This window comes from Copidosoma floridanum, unplaced genomic scaffold (assembly GCF_036245765.1).
Source record: "Copidosoma floridanum isolate Cflo_tuat_1 unplaced genomic scaffold, Cflo_Japanese_pri ptg000006l, whole genome shotgun sequence".
Taxonomy (NCBI): domain Eukaryota; kingdom Metazoa; phylum Arthropoda; class Insecta; order Hymenoptera; family Encyrtidae; genus Copidosoma; species Copidosoma floridanum.
In genome coordinates this window covers 24990956-25010553 of record NW_028321883.1, presented here as the reverse complement: position 1 = coordinate 25010553, position 19598 = coordinate 24990956, and the positions used below count along the sequence as shown (strand labels likewise).

Below are 19598 nucleotides of genomic sequence, written 5' to 3'. Positions count from 1 at the left end.
CATTATTCGCGACGGGGCCGGGGTTTAATAGGCAGCCCGTACTTTATCTCTCGCGGTTAATTAATGCAGCCTGGACTCTCCGGTACCTGCCGACCGCGTAATCCCGCGCGGCCGGCCTCTCCACACACACACACACTTCTCCCCCTTGAGCTGTTCCGTGTGTGATGCACCGGGTCAGCTTTTGTTTTCCCAACAGTGCCCCGCGTGCACGGCTCACGTGGGTATATATATATATATATGCTTAATTTTCGATGCGCATATAATGTGGGTATAAAATCAATTGGACTCACCACAGGGCCACCTGGTAGTGAAGAACTGCTCGGTTGGGCTGCGACGTGTCGCGGAGGAAATTTGCAAAGTTGTAGTGCATCTTTGCGTTGTCGGGCAGTGCTCGGAGACCCGCCCTGTTAGATCACAGTGAGTATTGGTCATATCGTGTGTGTGCACCTATTACAATTAATCGAGAATTAGTTTTTTTTCAAGTACCGGAGTAGCGACTCCCTCGACGTCCAGTCGCGATTTCTCAGAACAGTGCGACAGCAGCTCAGTAGTATCAGTAGGGTGGCGCAGGTCGTTAGTAGCGTTCTCCGGCGCGGCACTGTCGTCCAGATGATTTGGGCTCCGTAGGCCACGAGGAGCGTCCAGCCGATGCTGCAATGGCACGTCAAGTTTGGGTTTTAAAATTAAAAAAAAAAAAATACCACCATATTGCACGCAAAAAGGCACGACTGATGTTAAATACATTTATTACCAGAGCACAAGGTTTTATTATACTTTAAACAATCTCGTATATGGTATACTTTTACGTTCACGTCATTACACGCAAGGTAGAGTTGATAAACAAATTTGCTGCAAAAAAGTTCAACTCTCTAAAAGCCATAGAAACTGCATTGTACGTGTACTTGAGTTTTTTTTTTTTTTTCGCTTTGCGAGTTGAGGGTAAAATTTACGTGGAAAAAAAAGCGCTTTTATTATTCAACAATTATGATGAAGAATTCGAGTACAACTAATTAAAAATAAATATTCCGTTGCGTTGTTGTAATTATGATGTTTGGTTAATAAATGAGGGGCGCGTTGTCCGCAAGAGGAGTGTTGGTTGAGCACCGCGAGTGGATTACTTTGTCAAAGTTTCAGTAAAGTGCACCAATTTATTATTAAAAAAAAAAAAATGAAATGGTAAGCATTAATTCGCGTCTCGTTGACCAACTGTATGAAAACAAGCGCGATTGAAAAAGTTGGCTGCTGTTGCAAGACAATTTTTTTCCGTCAATTTGCATCGTAGCAAAAAATATGCACAAACGAAGGGGGAGACGGTGTACTTATTTAGTTAACAAAAGTTTGTGGAACGTCAATTAAACAGAAAACACAATTTCACAAGCTTTTGGCGCGCCGCGTTCGTACTTTCATCGCATTCTCGAACATTTGCACTGCAGGTACAACGGAGTAAAATTTATAATTCAAACGAGTTGTACTTTAAGTGGATCCACAACTTACTCCCGGAGCACACACTCGCGAGAAACGACGATTTTTTTTTCGAGATCATCGACAGACGCGTTGGGGGATTTTTGTTCTTGAAAGGGATTCCTTGGTTTTTGCCGTGAAAAACATCGAGATTCAACATCCAGTGTCACGCGTGTGTAAAGAAAAATGAAAAAAAATTCGTCCGAGAGACGCTTACCTGGGAATGTAGAGCACACGCTCGGCAACGACGAAGCCCACGGTGATGAAGAGATTCGACGCGGGCAGGAAGGGCAGGACCAGAAACATCCAGCCGAGAACCAGTGGTGGGTGCCTCTGTTGCTGGAGTATACACACACAGCGACCAAACACAGAAAAGTGCGACACTTGGTTATACGGCAGAGTTGTATGTATACAGGGTGCAAGTACAAAGTACTAGAGAGAAAGAGAGAGAGAGAGAGTAAAGGGTTTGCAAGTGATGAAGTACCTCAAAGTCGGCAAAGGCCCGGTAGGTGAGGACGAGGCAGCCACCGAAGAAAAGGCACGTTGCCAAGTTTCGAGTGTCCGCGAGGGAGGTGACCAGCGGCACCGAGCCCATCTGCCAGTCGTGCGAAAGGCTCGCCGGACACAGGACCAGCCAAAAGTTCAACGCCGCCAGGTAACAGAACGTCAGCAACCTGCAACGAGGACAACGCGCAACGCCCCCTCCGTTGATGAATTTTTTCCTTTTTCTTCTGCATACGTACTATATATAGAGAGCCTCGCTTCAACGTGTGGGCCCCGAGATTGCGTTCGACGCTGTTTTAGCGCGACTTTCGTTTTGTTCGTTGGAACACAAAAACTTTCCGTCAAAGGCGCACACAGAGAGCTCATATACCTGCACGCCGGGATAATTAGTTGCAGCGCATTCAAACCGCCCCTCCTGATTATCGCGCGCGGGCGAAAAGCCGCTCGTGAGCACGCACTCGGCTACACAAGTATGGGGTGCATTTTTGTTCTTCGACATAATACAAATAAACAACCCCCAACGGCGCAAAAGTCGTTTCCCTTTGGTTCTTTTGTCCCTGTCACTCTCCCTCGTTTTCGGGTGGGTCTGTATGTTTCTTCCCTTCCTCTTTGGTCTTGCGCTTTTTTGCACACTCGTACGTATATAATATACACGTGGGTACTCACCTATGGGTGGGGTGGGGGTGGCCCCGGTCGGAGTTAATATTTATACTGACGGAATCTACTCGCCCGAATGGAAAATTTCCGTGCCGGCGGGTCCATTGTTCGACTTTCCGGGGCGAGTTTGCCCCGGCTCGCGCGCTACGGGGCTAATGTTGGCAATGCTCAATTGAAGCGTGATTTTTAAATTGAGCGCGGATTGCCGTAATTGGAAGTTGGACCGGGAGAAATGAAGGAGGAAAACAAAGCAACAGAGCGGTGCATTTCAGGGCTTGGAAAAAAAAAAAAAAAAAAAAAATGAAAAGTCCGAGGGGCACGCAAAAACACGTACGCTCGGCCATTTTCCTGCCCCTACCTCGCACACACTCGCTCTCCGTCGTGCGTATAATATTCTCCATCCCTACATCCGAACCCTTTTTCTTCGACGCCTCCCCCACCCTCGCCGTGCTCGTTTTTATAGAATAATTTTTCTTGCCCCGCTTGTTTCGCCAACGTGATTAATCGCACCTCGGGGGGTACAATTTTTCTTCCCGAATTGGGAGAGCCGGTAGGACCGCCGACGGGAACGTGCCGAGCATTTGTCAACGAGTCATCATCATCGTTACACACCCATATTATACAGATACCAAAAGCTCTTTCAATCCAGACGTCAGGGGAGGAGACAACTATACATTCAATCGAGTCAGCCACTCTACATCAATCGGGAAATCATAACGACGTAACGCGATACACCTGGAGGTCAACGCCAAGGCCGAGGATTTGCGTGCCGCGTAGAGCTCGGGTAATCTTTCAAGTGTAATTGATACGTCTTCGAGAGAGAGAGAGAGGGAGGGAGGAAGGGAGTGGGTGTGTATATATACGTATAGTTTTCAAGAGCCACCGTAGTCTCTAGCATCCATAGTCTGGGAAAGATGCGTCGGGAGTCTGGTGCTTACGAAGCACCGAGGAGGGGGTGGAGGGCGCCTTTATATACATCCCATCTCTCTTGGCGGAGCCGACGTAGTAACACCCAGCTCATCGGCTCTCGAAACTTTGGCCCCGTTTAGCTCTCCCGGCCTTCTATCCCGCTGATTGATAGCATTACGAGCGATACTCAGCGGGAATTAATCCACAGCCCGAACTACCCCCCTCCCCCCCAAACCTACTCCTCCTGCCGCACGGTGTAACAATCATCATAGTGCCTATATACATACGGTTGGTATCTACTTGTAAACGTACGAGAGCCCCACATAATACACACTCGGTGGAGCACACATCCAACACTCGTATCGCTATCTTTTCCCGCGCAAAGGCGAGTACTCCGCATTTGCATAATCGCTCGAGTTCGACTTGAGCCTCTTCTTCTTCTTCTTCTTCTTCTTTGATCTCTACATCCGAGTGTAAAAGCAATTTTTCACGAGCGACTCCTCCTCGCGCTCCACCGGCTCCTTTGGCCCCCCTCCGATCCTATCAGACCCGTCTACCTCGGCTCGATTGACTCCCCGATCGCTACTACCTATGTATATACGTATACGCGCTCTCTACAACAAAATGGACCGAGCATGTATACCTACTCGCATTACTTGACTCTCCCCACCCCCCCAACAGCGGTATTCAAAGTAGCCGAGTCCGCGAACTGAGGCGGGGGGGAGCAAACCGATAAAAATGAATCCACAAGGTTTTCTCAGTAGAGAATCATGTGACCTATTACCCTCGAGCCGTTTTATCATCAGATGACACACTGCGCTGGCCTCGAACCCTCTTCCACAGCCCGACAGCCCTTTTCAGTAGTACGAGTCGGCGTTTGATCGGACGCGACGAGAGATCTTTTTACTTCGAGCGCCAAAAGGGCCGTTTTGACACAAATAAAAGACGTTGTTGTATATATACACACACACACACACACGGAGACACACGGGGAAGGAGGGTAAAGTTTGCTTTTTCCCGGCGTTTCGTGGAAATTAAAACTCCCGTAACGGCGCTTGCCGCGCTAAACCGAGACCGCGTTTGTAGGAATACACGGCGGTGGTTATTGCGCGCCCGACGTATACCCGACTCGGAGGCAAAAACTTTCCCTCCCTCCCCCTCCTCCGAATAAATTCCCCCCGGACGCTCGCGTATAACGCGTGTAGGGGGGGGGCGGTGGAAAGAGTTCCACGCTCGCGCTTTTAAAAGTTCGGAAAAGCAAAACACTTTGACGCGCTCGCTGGGGAAGGGGGAGACAGTTTTTCGAAAAAGTGGGAATTAAACGCGCGCGAGAAAAACTTTGCCGCGTGCGAGGGGGTGACAGGTGACGCGGCGCGACAGCCGGACTGTCGGAAGCGGATTTCGAAAATCTCGAGCACGGGGGGAGTGGGAATTAGACACCGGGGTATAACAAAGAGCCCGGGTAATTAGGGGCGTACAAAAGCCGGGGAGTCTAGAGCTCGAGGGCGCTCGGCTGATTGAACCTGCCCCACTGGACGACCGAGTCGCCCTGGCAACCGTGGGCGAGGGCGGAGAGACTGTACACATTTAAACGAGCACACGACAAACTGCATTGATATGTTTTACTGCAGCGGGTGTCCATCGCGATGCAAATTCCCACCGTACGGGGTATAAATGATATGCACTCGCGTTGCGGGGGCTGAGCTCGAGCTTTGTTGCGACACGGCGGCCTACTTCCGCGCCGGCGACGCAGCTGCATGTACGAGCACCCAATTAGCAGGCTCTTACATGCCCCGAGAGCCGGGGACGCACGTATATACGTGTAGAGTATACTCTTGATACGCTGTAAGACTCTCTTGCCAAGAAGTACAGGAGAAGAAAGGAGGGTCGGGAGAAAACAGAAGAGGCACGCCGGCTTATGTTTGCGAGCTCTAAACTCCATACACACACACACACACACAACCGCGCGCGTCAAGAGAGAAAATGATGTAGCGGAAACTAGGGGAAAGAGACGAGGGAATGGAAAAAATGCTCCCGGCATCTTAACCCGGACTTTTTCATACACATACCCCCACGAGAGCCCTTCCCCTGAGCGTTGTAACGTACACACATACACACCCACCACTACAGTGCAGCCCTTTACGTTATACTCATTTCTTTTTTGCGTAACCTATATATTTCATTTCGTTCCACATTGTCCGAGCTGATATACGGGCGGGCAAAAAAATTACGTCAAGCGTGTAACAACAGTGGTAGTTACCGGAGCCGAAGCGAGCACCCGCCGGTGGAGTCGTAAAAATTTTTATTTGCTGTTTCTTTTTGCTCTCCTCCTCCAGAGTCCGTTCGTAAACTCATCTTCGGGAGAAACTCGAGAACGGGGCGTGAATCCCTAAGTCGAGGCCTACGGTATATATATATACAGTTCTCGGGAGGAGGGTTGGGGGTATTGGGTTGCCGCGGAGCTAAGGTGACAGCCGTGGCTTAGCCGATAGCGGTTGAATTAATGCTCGGCCGAGAGATAACGAGAGACCGTGTGTACGTGGATAGGTGTAGGCTCGAGTTATACGAACGAGCACGTAAACTGCGAAGCGTTAAGAGCCAGATAATGGCAAGAGTGAGGTGTGCCGTGTATATATATACACGCGGGGCATCGGCTGTACATCTTCGCTCGCAGGCACTTGGGGGGGCAGCCGCCGTTGCCGGCGTTAACGCCGACTCAAAGACCTTTTATTAAAGTGCATTAAGTGCACGGGCGCCGCCGGCCATATTGCTTTTACCGCTTTTATACCGGCTGTTGTACCAGCCCCGATCTTCAGCTACTTTGCCTCCTCTCCTCTCGACTACTTCTTCTTCTTCTTCTTCTCCTGTTTCCTTGTTATCTGTTATCTATATATACTTGCTCGTTCCCAACCCCTTTGCCCCCGTCTCCCTTTTTTCCAGCACCAGTCGACCGGATGATATACATTCGCAATTACCCTCGCTCGAGTGGCTGCCGTATCACCGGACTGTATGCGGCACGATGTATATTTCAAGAATTCTATTTTTTTTTTTTTTTTTTTTTTTTTTCTTCATCCCTCCCCTGCTCCATGATTTCCGTGGTAAAGGGTGGATGTGCATACGCGCATGTATGTATGTGGGTCACACGGGAGAATCAGCTACTACGAGGGTGGACGCGCCTGTAAATACAAGAATAACACACGGGGGAGAGAAAAAAAAAAAAAACGAGGAGGTGGAGACGCCGGTGGCAATAAAACGCGGTTGCTCGCGCGAAAAATATGTCGAGTTGGCTCGGAGAGCCGAGCATATACATATAGCAGAACTATACAGATACACATACGTACGGAAGCGAGAGAGAGGCAGTAAAAGAGCACGCGTCTTCTCGCGGTGGATGGTGTGCACGCATGTACTTCTGGATGGTTTTACGGTAATGGTCCGGAGGAAGACGGTATAAACCCACCCGTTCTCTTTACCCGTACGGGCCTATATACACACGAGCCGCGGGTGGTGCGTTATATTACGCGTGCGACCCGCGAATCGAACCACCGCCTCGGGTGGAGCTCCTCGCGTATGGTAAAAACTTGCCCTTGTATAGATACGTTTCTCCTCGCGAATAAAAACAGGCACCCCCGAGTGCGTATACTTTGCCTCGTCTCTTGTATACGTACATATTTTCTTTTACTCCTCCTCTTCCGCAGCCTTTCAGGGAGAGTCGTTGGTTTTGTTTCGTTTTACAGTTGTACCACCATCGCCATTTGGCATTTCACGCTCCATTTCCAATTCCACGTACACGTATATATGTGTACATAGCGAGGAAACGCGCATTATTGATTCATCAACGAGAGACTCGACGGCTGGCTATCGATACAACGCCAGCTCTCCCCGACACGTGTGCTATTTCATTAGCCGAGTTTGGATGGAGAACAACGGAAACTCTCGACACTATGTATTTACCTTTCAATTTTCGATACCCGACAGTAGCACATACACAAAAGTGTACGTGAGGGGGGAAGGTTGGGGAAAAAAGACTAAATAACACGTTTCGGCGTTATCAGAAACAAAAAACAAAAAATCATGAGCGAGCGTATTTATATACCTGCGTAAAAATGAAAAAAGCGAGACAGACAGACAGGCGGGAGAGGAGGGAAAATTCCGTCGAGTTGCATCGAAGAGGGATTGCGATTCGGCGAGTGCACTTTGGTGCATAAAAGCGCTTTGCGGAACACGCGCGTGTACACATTTGCATGGAGTGTAAGGAGCGAGAAGAGCCTCGACGGATTTTTCCCATTTCTGTGTATCGCCCTCCCTCCCACCCACGTGCATTAGGGGGGGGGGTGGTCTCGAGCGAAGGCTCCTCAAGAATTATACACGTCTCATGAAATATTCCGCCCGGGTGCCGGCGCGAAAATCCGACTGTGGAATATCGACACTTTGCCCCCCTACTTTCCCATAGATACGCTCGCGTTTGGTTGGGTACCATTTTAATCTCCTCCACCTCGCGGTGTATATTTTTTTTTTATCATCGCGCCACAGCTCGGCTGCACGGGTAGTCGAAACAAGGGAAGTTATCCGCGAAATCCGGGAACCTTCGAAGAAACGCGGAGGGGGTGGAAATTTATGTGGTCGAGGGTGCACACGCGGTGGCAAAGTTTTCCCCCCCTCCCTCGGTATATTCATTTTCGGGTGCAAAGGGCAAAGTTTCGTGGAACGGGGGTGGGGGAAGAAAAAAACAACCAGTGCTCCCGCAATGGAGGTGCGTGTGCTCACCTGACGTGGAAGCAGGGGTGGAAGGCTGCCGGGTTGTCCTGCGGCGAGAATTTCGGGAGCGCCCCGTGGAGCAGGGCCAGCCTCGCGACCAGGAGAACGCCCAGCTGAAAGAAGACATGAAAAACAATTTTAGCTCGGCATCCGTGTAGCTTTTACATTGGAATTTGCTCGTACACCACCAGGTATACATATATATGCATACACACATGTCGCTTTAATCGAAACCCCAGCAAGGATAAATCCAGTCTTGGATATCCCGACTACGCTCTCTACACTGTGTATGTGGATATATACAAGGTAAATCCCCGAACAATATAAATCTGGGCGTAGGTGTGCGCGATAGGAGACAAAAGCGGACGAGAAAAAAAAAAAAAGAACTCGTGCGTAAGCGCTTACACGTTTCTGGGCGCCCGATGGAGCAGGTCTCGGTCAAACTCGATAAAATGCAAAGACAGCCAGGATGTGTGTATATACGTATTGGCCGGTATCACGAAATAAAACGAGGGAGGATCAGGGTAAGGACGGCTCCGAGGAATCCAACCAGAGTCGGGGGGGGGGGGGAAGGTTGTGCCGTAAAAAATACCATAGTTGATAAAAAGAAAAGGACGGGGAATCGATCGGAAAGGGATTTTTCGCCGGGAAATGGGGGGGTGTCGAGAGAGCCCGTACATAATGGCGGTAATACCGTGGACTCGCGGCCGATGGGGAAGGAAAATTCAATTTCGGTAAATATGTGGACTAACCAGCTCCCCCCGAATCTTTTATTCGGTACATTCCATTGTCATTTTTCCTTTTTTATATTTTCCCCCCTCATATTCCTGGCATTTCACCGCGAAACAACACATTACTCGTGATGTTATTTTATTTATAGTAATAAATGGCCGCACACGGGGGAGGGGGGCAACAACTCGATCCGTCGTCCCGCATATTGTAGCCATTACGGCCATCAGCCGCAATAACCTTATTGAAAATACACGTGTCATGCAGATATCTCGGGGGAGAGGAAGTAGGACACGCTCCAGCACGTCTCCCGCGTACGTAAGGCGAATGACGGTAGATTAAGGGTAAGTTCGGGCTGGAATATGTACATATATATATACATATATATGTACATCAGTGATAAGGGGGTTGTCGGTTAACCTCCGCTGCATAAATTAACATACACGTATACGGCTCGAGAGCAGCCGCACGTATACGTCAGGTCTCTCGACACACCGGGAGGAGGACACGGGTGGTGTGGAGGGTACGTATGAATGGACGAGGAGAAAAACAAGTAAGAGAGGAGCCACCGCCGCGATCGTGGGCGGAGAGGTACATTTTTCAGGGCGACCGGACGAGAAGAAATCCGAGAAGTTATGTGGCCCCGGAAAACCACGCGACGGCCCTGTGGGCGTGTACCCCGGCGCTGGTGGAAAAATTTCCCAATAATTCTATACGGCACTGTGTATATGTATGTATGTATCGTGTTCGAGGGGGGGTTTCGGGTTTCAACCCGTATAAGGACGTAAGTACGAGGTGATGGTCCAGCTTGGGTCCAACAACTTACCGAGACCAGTAGAGTGGCAGCTCGTCGCGCAAAGAGTCGGGACTCGTCGTTCCACTTTGCCTCGGAAATGGACCTGTTATCGGAGACGAAAGGCTCGTGTGAGTATACTATTGATTTACCAAAGGGGCTCACACACATGCGTGGCATACAGTTGATGGTTATACCTCTTTATCGAGTGCCACGAGCGACACAGATCGTAGAGCAGGTTGAGCAGCAGTACGGTGACGCCGGTCTCCTTGGCGAGCATAGAAAGGGCCCCGAAGCACACGCTGCTCCACACGTAGGCCGTCTGTTGACTGAAAACACAGCAACGTTTTGATACCTCGTGGATGTATGGTTTTTTTTTAATTTGTTATTTCTTTTTTTAGAGAAAGGGAGAAATTGAAGAAAAAGTGAAATTAAATTGTCGCAGCGCGAGGCTCGAGTATACTTTACGGCCCGTCACGCTCTTGCGTTTAGTTATGCATAGCGGCAACCGAGCGCTCTTTTAGCCCCTCGTCCATTTAATCGCCGGCACTGACGATGCTATACGAAATTTTTTTTTTTTTTTTTTTTTTTTTTTCTATATTAAAGTGGCTCCCAGCAAAGTTCCCTTCCATTTGACCGATTAAGTGCTAAATCATTATTCCGAGGCAAGGACCGTGATATTCTGAAAAGTAAAACGACGAAGGGGGGAGAAACGGGGGAGAATCGATTCTAGATGAATCCACTCGTCTATCGTTTCAATCTATCGTTTTAATCTCCCAAATGGAACATTCGTGTCGCCCGCCTTCGTTTGAAATTAATCGCCAAACGCGTTACTGAATTTATACCACCTCGCTTTTCTCTCTTGCCACCCATGTGCCTATATATATATATATATATATATATATAGGGAGGCCCAGAGACCATGTATCCGCATAAAATATTGAAACACCATCGCTAAAACTAACCACTTGTATATACGTCGGCGCTTTCAACAACATCCGTGCTTTATACAAGTAGTTATACATATACATATACATGTGTCATTGGTAATAGTTATTATATGTATATCCATACACTTGCTGAATTTGCGTACATTATTATTATCATCACGTATACGTGCGTACAAGTGTACACGCGACCGCGTTTTCATAGTCACGTTGATTAACGTCGTGCGACGACGACGATGACGAGGACGATTTACTGGTAGAGCCATTACTATTATTACTTTGGGAGCTTTGATCAAACTAACCCGTTAATTATGCAATATTTGAGTGTTTTTAACCTCATGATATAGTATACGGACATTTAGTATTTTCATTGTCCCTTTCTCTCTTGTCGAATAAAACAACGTGACGGAACTTACCCGTGATAGGCGAGAAATGACAGTAGGAAAAAAATACAAGCTAGGACGTCCGCTCTTCCAACGATTCCGGTTACCTGAAACATAAAAAAAAAAAAATTGTGAATAAAACTATAGCGCAATGGGCTGTGCGTTATGACGGAGGAAATTGGCTTCATAAATACGAAAGTCTGGGGGTGAAAAGTTTTTTTTTATCGGTTAATTGCTGAGAGTTTAAATGGTTTATTGTATCGTTACATACAATCCTGCCAATTTTTTTTCCGCCATGTACGAATGAGGGGACGCGTGACTTGAAATACGAGCTTTGGCTTAGTACCTCGAGGGTAAGTACTTTGCTGAACTTTCCACCAATTACATGCTAATTATTAAGATTAAATACGCCAAAAGAGCGATCGTAAAAATTTTTAATCTCCAACATTTAATGGCCGAGCTCGTGTACAGTCAAAGCGTTGGGATTTTTTTTCAAATTACACCTCCATTCTGTATTTAAGAGGATTATTTTGTATAATGGATAATGAACAAAGTACAAAAATGTACATTTTTCTCATTTGCTCCGTAAAAGTGGCTCCATAAATCTGTGCGATTCCGGCAAACCGATGGACTGAAAAATCTGTAAAATACGGGTTGAAATTAAAACACGCAACGAGAACAACATTGTACGAGTACTTTAACCCACGAACGCAATAATCACGGTGCGCGTAACGATCGAGCCAAAAAATTGAACGACGCGTTAAACCTCGATGAGGAGCGAGTTTGACCGTACATACATGCAAATTTGGGGGCTCAAACGCTCGAGCTTAAAATGATTATGGAAATTGGTTTGTTAGCGCGATAATTGTTGCAATTGTTTCGTAAAAGCACTCTCAACGACAATTTGTTATTACTGACGTAATTTTATGTGTATAGGCGATATGATTAAACGCGCTTACTGCCGGGGAAAATGGCTCATTAATATCTCGCGGCACACCAACGCACGACTGTAAATATCAAAGAGGAAAAAAAAAAAAAAACAATCGTTTTGCAATTGTCGTTGTCGAAAAATGAAAAGAAAAGAAAAAGTGCCGATGACGAAGCGTCAAACGTCGCGAATCGACGTTCGTGTCTCATTGATTCGCACGGCTCAGGGAGTAAAGGATATCGTTTATAGGAAAAAAAAGGGAGGGAGAGGAAAATCACTGTAGGGCACGGTCGGTTTCGTCCAATCGAGCGGAAAATTGATACACTCGAGCTGAAATCCAGGTGATATGTCGCTCGCTCCAACGGGAATGAATGTGAAAAAACTGATAGGGAGGAGGAAGCTTCGGAACAAGGGAAACGGGCATGTATACATATGTATACGTATGTATACATGTACAAAAATAAGAGTACGTGCTTCGTCAGTGTCGGAAACACGGGAGATGGAAAGTCAAGCCGAGAAAGACAAGGGACTTTTGTAGACGTACGTGTGCGCGTGCGGATGTCGGGTGGTTATCCCCAGTTATATTCTCGAGATAACGGGAGATAATGACGAGGATCGACGCAATAAATCAGATTCAAGACCTCCCCGCGTGCACAAGTGGTGCGCGTATACATGGCCCGTGACACGGAGCGATTTATCTTGGCTCCACGAGTATAATATATCTATAGGTGTACACACGGCCAATAATCCCATTTGGTCGGGTATACATGACGCTTGAATTTCGCGAAATCATCAAGTTGGCTGGACTCGGTTGTATAACCCGTATTAAGCTGTACACGATATAGGCAACTCTCGGGGATGAGTTAGTTGCTCAGCCATCGACTTATAGGCGGGATGTATATGGCCACGTAAACTAAACGAGGTGGAGGAGGAGGTGTAAGGTGCTCTCCCAACGCACTTGGAAATGATGATCGTAACCTGCAGTCAAGTTTGCCCGACACGACGCTGTCTATCTCTTTAGGACCCAAAGTTTCGATCCCCCCCTGTAACGTATTAACGTGTCCTATCGGTTGCATCTCGATGCTCACCACACGCCCATATACGTATACAGAGTACGTGGGTAGTAAGAGCAGTCCTTGGCAGAAACTCCCTTAGTTTGCTCCAGTTTAATACTTTGACTAACTTCATTACCATCTCCTCCTCCTCTTTGGAGCCCTTCAATTGATTACAGGAGCGTCAAACCCATCGCGCTTACACTCTTCCTCTATCTTTTTCCCTCATTGGCTATTCAAGCTCCCAGCCGTGCTACTCTTACTCACCGTTTCTTGTATCACGCGTGCAAATGCCGCTCGTTAATTATCAGACCTCTTGTTTCCCTTTTTTTCCCTTCATTAGGGGGCCATTGTGACCCCGTCGTTGCAGAGATGAGACAATAACCGCTCGACGCGCCCGCGAGATATCGATTTTTTTTTTTTTTTTTTTTTCTTCCACCTCCTCTTTTCCACCGCACATTCGTGCATCGGCTCAACGCCATCAGCATCTCGTTAACGCCATCATCTCGCCCGTGCACAGCAATATGGGCACACGGCAACAACAATGGCACACGGGCCGGTGAATGCTCGGTATACACGATGTTTTTTTTTTTTTTTTTTTTTCGGACGCCCGTTCTTTCGTTCGTTCGTCGATGGCCATTCATCCATTTGGCAGCCTCGGGCTCAATGGCACGTGAAAACATAAAAGTTGCGAGACTGCATTTTGGCCGCGCGCCTATCTCCCTCCCTCCGGAGAGCACACGGTCATCTCTGTACGTATGCATCGGGGTCGTAGGAAATCCCACGCCTATATAACACGCGGGGAAGAGATTGCGCGTACGGTAACTAGTGGCCGAATATATATATATCCCATCTCGGGACTACAATGGGTCGCCACACCTGTGCTCTCCCCCCCTTTTATCGCCGTCCGAGTCGTTTTACCGAGCGTCTTTTTTTTTTTTTTTTTTTTTTGCGCTCCAACTCACCTCGTTTTATTACGATATCCCTCTACCCACCTACTAACCTACAGCCGGTTTAAATCAACTGCCGACGTTTATTGTTGGAGCGCGTTATTTTTTTTTTTTTTCTGAAAAGCGTGATAATAGACTGGAAAAAAACGAGCACTTACTTTTCTGGAGGGTTGGTGTGTCCACATCCTCGTTAGACCTGCTTTGAATTATGCCGTTCGTTTATACACGAACGCGCGACGTGCCCGGTTAATATTACACCTGATGATGCAGTCGCGAGATCGATATATTGCATTACCCGTCGACCTGAACTAAATATCGTTTTAAATATAGTTTTTTTTTTAATTTTTTTTTTTTTTACATCATAGTGTACTGACCTACTATGGGTATGTACACTGTCTTTATTCATTCAACATTTACATTGTCTTTTAACATGTCGTTTTTTCATCGTGTCTTTATACAATTTCTCTTATTTTCGCTTGTTATTACATTTTCGTTCTTTATTTGGAAGGTGATGTTTTACTTTTAGACGTCAAACTTTGAACAACAATCCTCATGAAAAGGACGAAAGTTAATATTCACGATTGGTATTTCGGTCGATTCATCAAGTTTTCCGAAACGAGAGTATTGAAAACCGATACGGTTTATGAGGAGGTTCGGCACGGGCAGTGGCATCCGGTTCGAGTAATGTGAAAATTTTACAAGATGCAATAGTATGGGTACATCCTGTTTCAAAATATATATCCTTACAATTGGCCCAGAAACGTCGAAATGCACCCACGAGGTGATGAAAAATTAATATAACCGTATAGCTTGTGTATCGAGTAAGAGCCGAGATAATGGAATCGGGCACTTTCAATGTGTACGCACATACACAAAAGGTGCGAGTTCATCGACAAGCCGAGTGGATTAGCGAAACGAGTATTTATGAGAGAGGAAGGCGGCGGGATACACCGTTCATTAAGCCACTGCGAGTGTGTAGGTAGACTATACGTGTGGTTTCTACCATTGATTATCGCAACCAAGTGGTAATATGAAGAGTGGGTCACAGATCCTAGCAATTAATTATCGTTGTAAACGTACGTGGTTACTGCGTGTTGCAGGCCACACACACACACACACATTGGTGTATCCGTTGTACGAGCAATGGGATCACCTCGCGTGGCGGTGCAATTGCTTGCTTTGTTGGTATACCCGGGCAGATTTAATTATACTCGATTGAATCAAACGTTCTGTACTGGTGCAACGGATGCTTCTCGAATTTTCTACCTGATGTCGTTCGTGGAATTCGATCTGTCATACGAGGGTACACCTATCGGTTGACAACTGTAAACGCACATCGCGACGTATACGCGTATGGATGATGAATGACACGAAGGACCATTTGTTGGATGTATACTTTTTTATTTTAACAATGTATTATTTGTGGCTAAAACCAAACGTTGTGTAATTTTGAAACCTACACGCATCGTGAATTTAGAAATTTCGCTTCATTTTTCTGTAACTATAATCGTATAACAAAGGCTCATGAACAAAACGTACAATGAAATAGGCCACGAAAGTGTCTGATAGTCCAAAAATAACATTGAGACCAAATATTATCTGTTCAAATTCGCGAATCGCCTGTAACTTTTGTTCCTAACAATATGAATAGAGTCAAAACTCATTTAAAATGTTGGATAATGTATCCTACCCCCGGTTCAAGCACACTTGTAGGTACATTCGTCAAAAGTGCCATTTTTCTTCAATTTAGAGAAAGTAATACTTTTGTGTCGATATTGACTCATTATAAGTGAAAAGTCGTTTACTTATTGTGATAAGTAAACGACATTTTACTGATTCGCAGTAAAATTTGACTGATTCAACTTTAGAGAGTATGAAACAAAATTCGATACGTCAAACGCAATGGCAAAAGATGGAGAAGTCAACGAGTTGCAAGTAGAGTCAAAAGCTCGCAATGTGCGCCGTAAGCTTCATATCTGCTTTAAGGTCACAGCAGAAGGAAGGGGGTACCGTGCGCAGTAGCTGGTAGTCGTTTCGACTGCGGTTTGAAGGGTGATCCTATCAGCGCGTAATGGCACATCCACCGGAGAGTCGACGAGCGTCGGGTTATTGGGGAAAAGGGGAAGTCGAGGGCTGCCGTTGACGAGGCCATAAAAAACCTAAACACCCACGTGCACCCATAATTAAGTAATTCACTCGATTGTGGCCCCTACTGAGCGTGTGCGTTTTTGATTTCCCTCCACCTCCTCTCGTACTTTTTACATATTTCTCTTATCAGCAACGCATTTCGAGGATAAAAAAAAAAGGAAAATTACATCGGGCAGGTGTACCACGAATCGTACTTTCTTTTCTTCGGCCATCGTAAACGTAAATCCTTTTTTCCCCTCGGTATCAAAAAGAGTTCCGTAATTGCGATAAAAAAGAAAAAAAGAAAAAAAGATACAGCCCGTTTTCCGTGCAAAGGTAAAAAAAGGGAAAATTACGTGTCTTAAGAAGCGCAATAGCCCCCCAAAGAGCCACACTGCAGATAAACGAGGAAATATATATATACATGTATAGGTGTACAGAAGAGACGCAAAGAGAATCGAGCTTTCCCCGGTACAGCCCTCGTCTCGCAACAATGAGATAAAACTTGATTAATCAGACAGTGTCTTGAGCAATACCGCAGGCGAGAAAAGAGGAGGGTATAGGGTAGTGCTGATGCAGTAGTAGCCGCAGTGGAGGTCCTCGCTCCTCCCGGTAACTTGATAATTCTGGTAAACAGATGCGCTTCGCGGGACTCTCCTTCGGTATATTCCCTCTATATATACATGTATAACCCTCGCGTGCATAGTGTTTGCGTGTGTTCGGCTTGTGTTTCACCGGCAAACGCCTACTGCAAACTGATCCAGACAAGGGTGGTATAAGCACGTATATATACGTACCTCCTATACCTGTGTGTATATATATATATATATATATACACACACTACAAGCCATCGGTATGCTCTTGCCTCCGCTCCAACGGGTATACGTATATGTATATATGTGCTGCTACTTCAGCACGAGCAATTACGTGACTGCGGTGCTTATACACGATTTCGTGTACCAACTACAGTGTATGGGTACGTGGGACCCGCTGCCAGATTTCGCCTCGTCGTTTAATCGAGTGATGTGTCGCTCGGTTTATCGAGCCCAACAGAAAGGTGGGCAAAAAATATTCTCAACCGTTAAAACGACGGAGGAGTAGAGTAGAGAGGCACTCCCGAGGAGTTGCAGCCGCGTTAATTGATAAAGAGCTGCCAATCCAACACACGTATACATAAATATTATCCCGAAGCACATACATAGCCTAGATACACGTAGAGCTTGCACTGGAGGTTTTCGACACTTCGCGTACAACTCCACCACGGCTCGGACGATGACGTATATAGACAGGTTTGGTGCAGGATTGGATATGCACACACCGGCAAACTTCGGACAACAGTCGGACGGGGAGAGCTTATTGTATACTTCGTTCGTGGTAAAATTACGGCTACGGCTTGCAAGTTTGCAACCGATGCGGTTCAGTTCTCTCTAACTAGGCAACTTTCGGCGTTGCAAGTAGGTCTCTATTGATGAGGTGGCTGTGTGGGGCGGAGGGGAGAGAGAGTTCGCTTTGCTCTCAAGAAGTATGCCAATGGAAACAACACTCGGAACAGGGAAGTAATTGCAAGCACACACATATTTTTTTTTTTTTTTTATGTTCCTGATCACGTGCTACTTTGTTACATAACACACATGCATAAGTTGCAAAGTATACGCGTATTGTATAAAAAAAAAAAAAAAAAAAAAAAAAAAAAACAGTTGTAGGGGTGCATTTGTATATACTTACGGCATCGGTGTGAATCGGGTGGGCGGCGAAAAGTAGACCAGCCAGGGCCGCAAAGCCCGGGGTGAGCGAGGCCACGGCGAGACCGACTCGGGTGACCAGCATACAGGCGGCGGCGTGCAGTGCGACGTTGGTCGCGTGATACCAGGACGGCCTCAGGCCTGCTGCCAAGTAATTTAGTCTGCGGAACAAAACATGGGGAGAAAAAAAAAATTTATTCCTTCGTTATACATCCTCGTACACGTATATGTATATAAGAGATGCGAGGGTGTGCGCGTGTGTGGGGTGATAAACGCTTTTCTACCGAGAAGTGGATAAAAGTATATACCGCGTGATTGTTAAAGCGGGGCTTGTCTCGATCCATCATCCCAAAAGTGTATCGTTGGGCTAATTGATCCAGATTGGTGTATACTGGTGAAGCGGTACCGCGAAAGAACTCCAAAAGTACACCCTTGATAGTCCTAATAGCCGGCGACAAGACGTGCAAGACCGATGTCGTGCCGAGTCGTAAGCTCCGAAAGAGGAGAGAAAAGCTACGTAAAGAAACGTCGGAGCGTGGGAGCGTCACCGAGATGGGGAACAAAAACACACCGGGCGACGTTATCGTTGCGGTACCTGTGAGAGCAGCTTTCGCCAAATTCCAACTCTACCCCCACCGGAGTAAAGGTTGACGACTTTGGGAGCCTTTCCATAGATATAAGTATACCAGCTCTTTCTCCTCGAGCTCTTAACTTTCGCATCGAGCGGCTCAAGACCGTCCAAGTCGCTTTAATCGGATCTGGAAAAGTGCGTCTATACGCGCCAGCAGCCCCTCCTCCTCCTCCCTTTTCTTCTCCGCTCTTTAGCGCTGTGTATAAGTTCGCGCGACCGCGGTTGTCTCGTGCACCTATTTGCTCTCCCCCTCCCAAGCCTCTGTACCGTATAGCTGTGAAAAGCGCTTGTCAATGGGAGGCGATATGTACAATAAAAGTTCCAAAAGAGAGAGGGTGGAAAACAAACATCACAACACGCTGACGCTGCGTCGCTATAATTTCAGAGTCGGGCCTGCCGTCGACGTATACCCCCTTCCCCTGTACAACGCGCACACAGAGAGACTCGATCCGAGAAGGGGTCGATGTTCTATCTCTTCCTTGGCGTCTTTCTACTTTGGCTTTGGCTAGCTTCCAGGTGTCAAGGATCCGACCCACCCTCCACCCCACCCCCCCCCGTTCTCCTTTGAGCTGGAAACCAAAAGACCTTCTCTCCTTTCCGCGTCCGACTATACACGTATACACTCCCACTTTCGTTCTGTGTGTCTCGCACCACACTGTCGGGTTGAAAACCTACTTATTTTCACCCTCTCGGGGGAATAGACAGTCGCATTAATTGCCGATCGGCTTTCGAGCGCGTCGCCCTCGATTTTTCTCTCTTGTTTTAAAATTCTTTCTCTTTTTCCTCTTTTTTTTTTTTTTTTTTTTTTCACAATTTCGTTAAATTTCAACACCCAGTGGTGTATACACGGGGAATAAAAACGTTGCTCGCAGCCAGCGGATGCGTGTCGAAACATTCGTCACGTTTCGCGCGAGAGGGAAAAAAAAAAAAAAAAAAAAAAAGGAGCGTCAACACGTACAGTAGGTACGTATATTACCTGTATGTCGACTCGCCAGCACCAGCGAGTTTTGTGCGCCGAACACGAGAAAC

The 19598-nt window shown here is 46.9% G+C and overlaps 1 protein-coding gene across 1 annotated transcript in view; it reads right to left on the bottom strand.

Moving 5' to 3' along the window:
* The window catches only part of LOC106640866 (protein O-mannosyl-transferase TMTC1), a 42348-nt gene that overhangs the window by 6245 nt on the left and 16505 nt on the right, over positions 1-19598 (bottom strand). The window contains exons 2-10 of the mRNA XM_014355044.2: positions 17922-18099; positions 11172-11245; positions 10006-10137; positions 9842-9914; positions 8296-8399; positions 1946-2135; positions 1679-1800; positions 487-651; positions 291-404 (exon numbers count right to left, since the gene is read on the bottom strand). Coding sequence (XP_014210530.2) covers positions 291-404; positions 487-651; positions 1679-1800; positions 1946-2135; positions 8296-8399; positions 9842-9914; positions 10006-10137; positions 11172-11245; positions 17922-18099 — 1152 coding nt within the window. The remainder of the gene's footprint in view (positions 1-290; positions 405-486; positions 652-1678; positions 1801-1945; positions 2136-8295; positions 8400-9841; positions 9915-10005; positions 10138-11171; positions 11246-17921; positions 18100-19598) is intronic.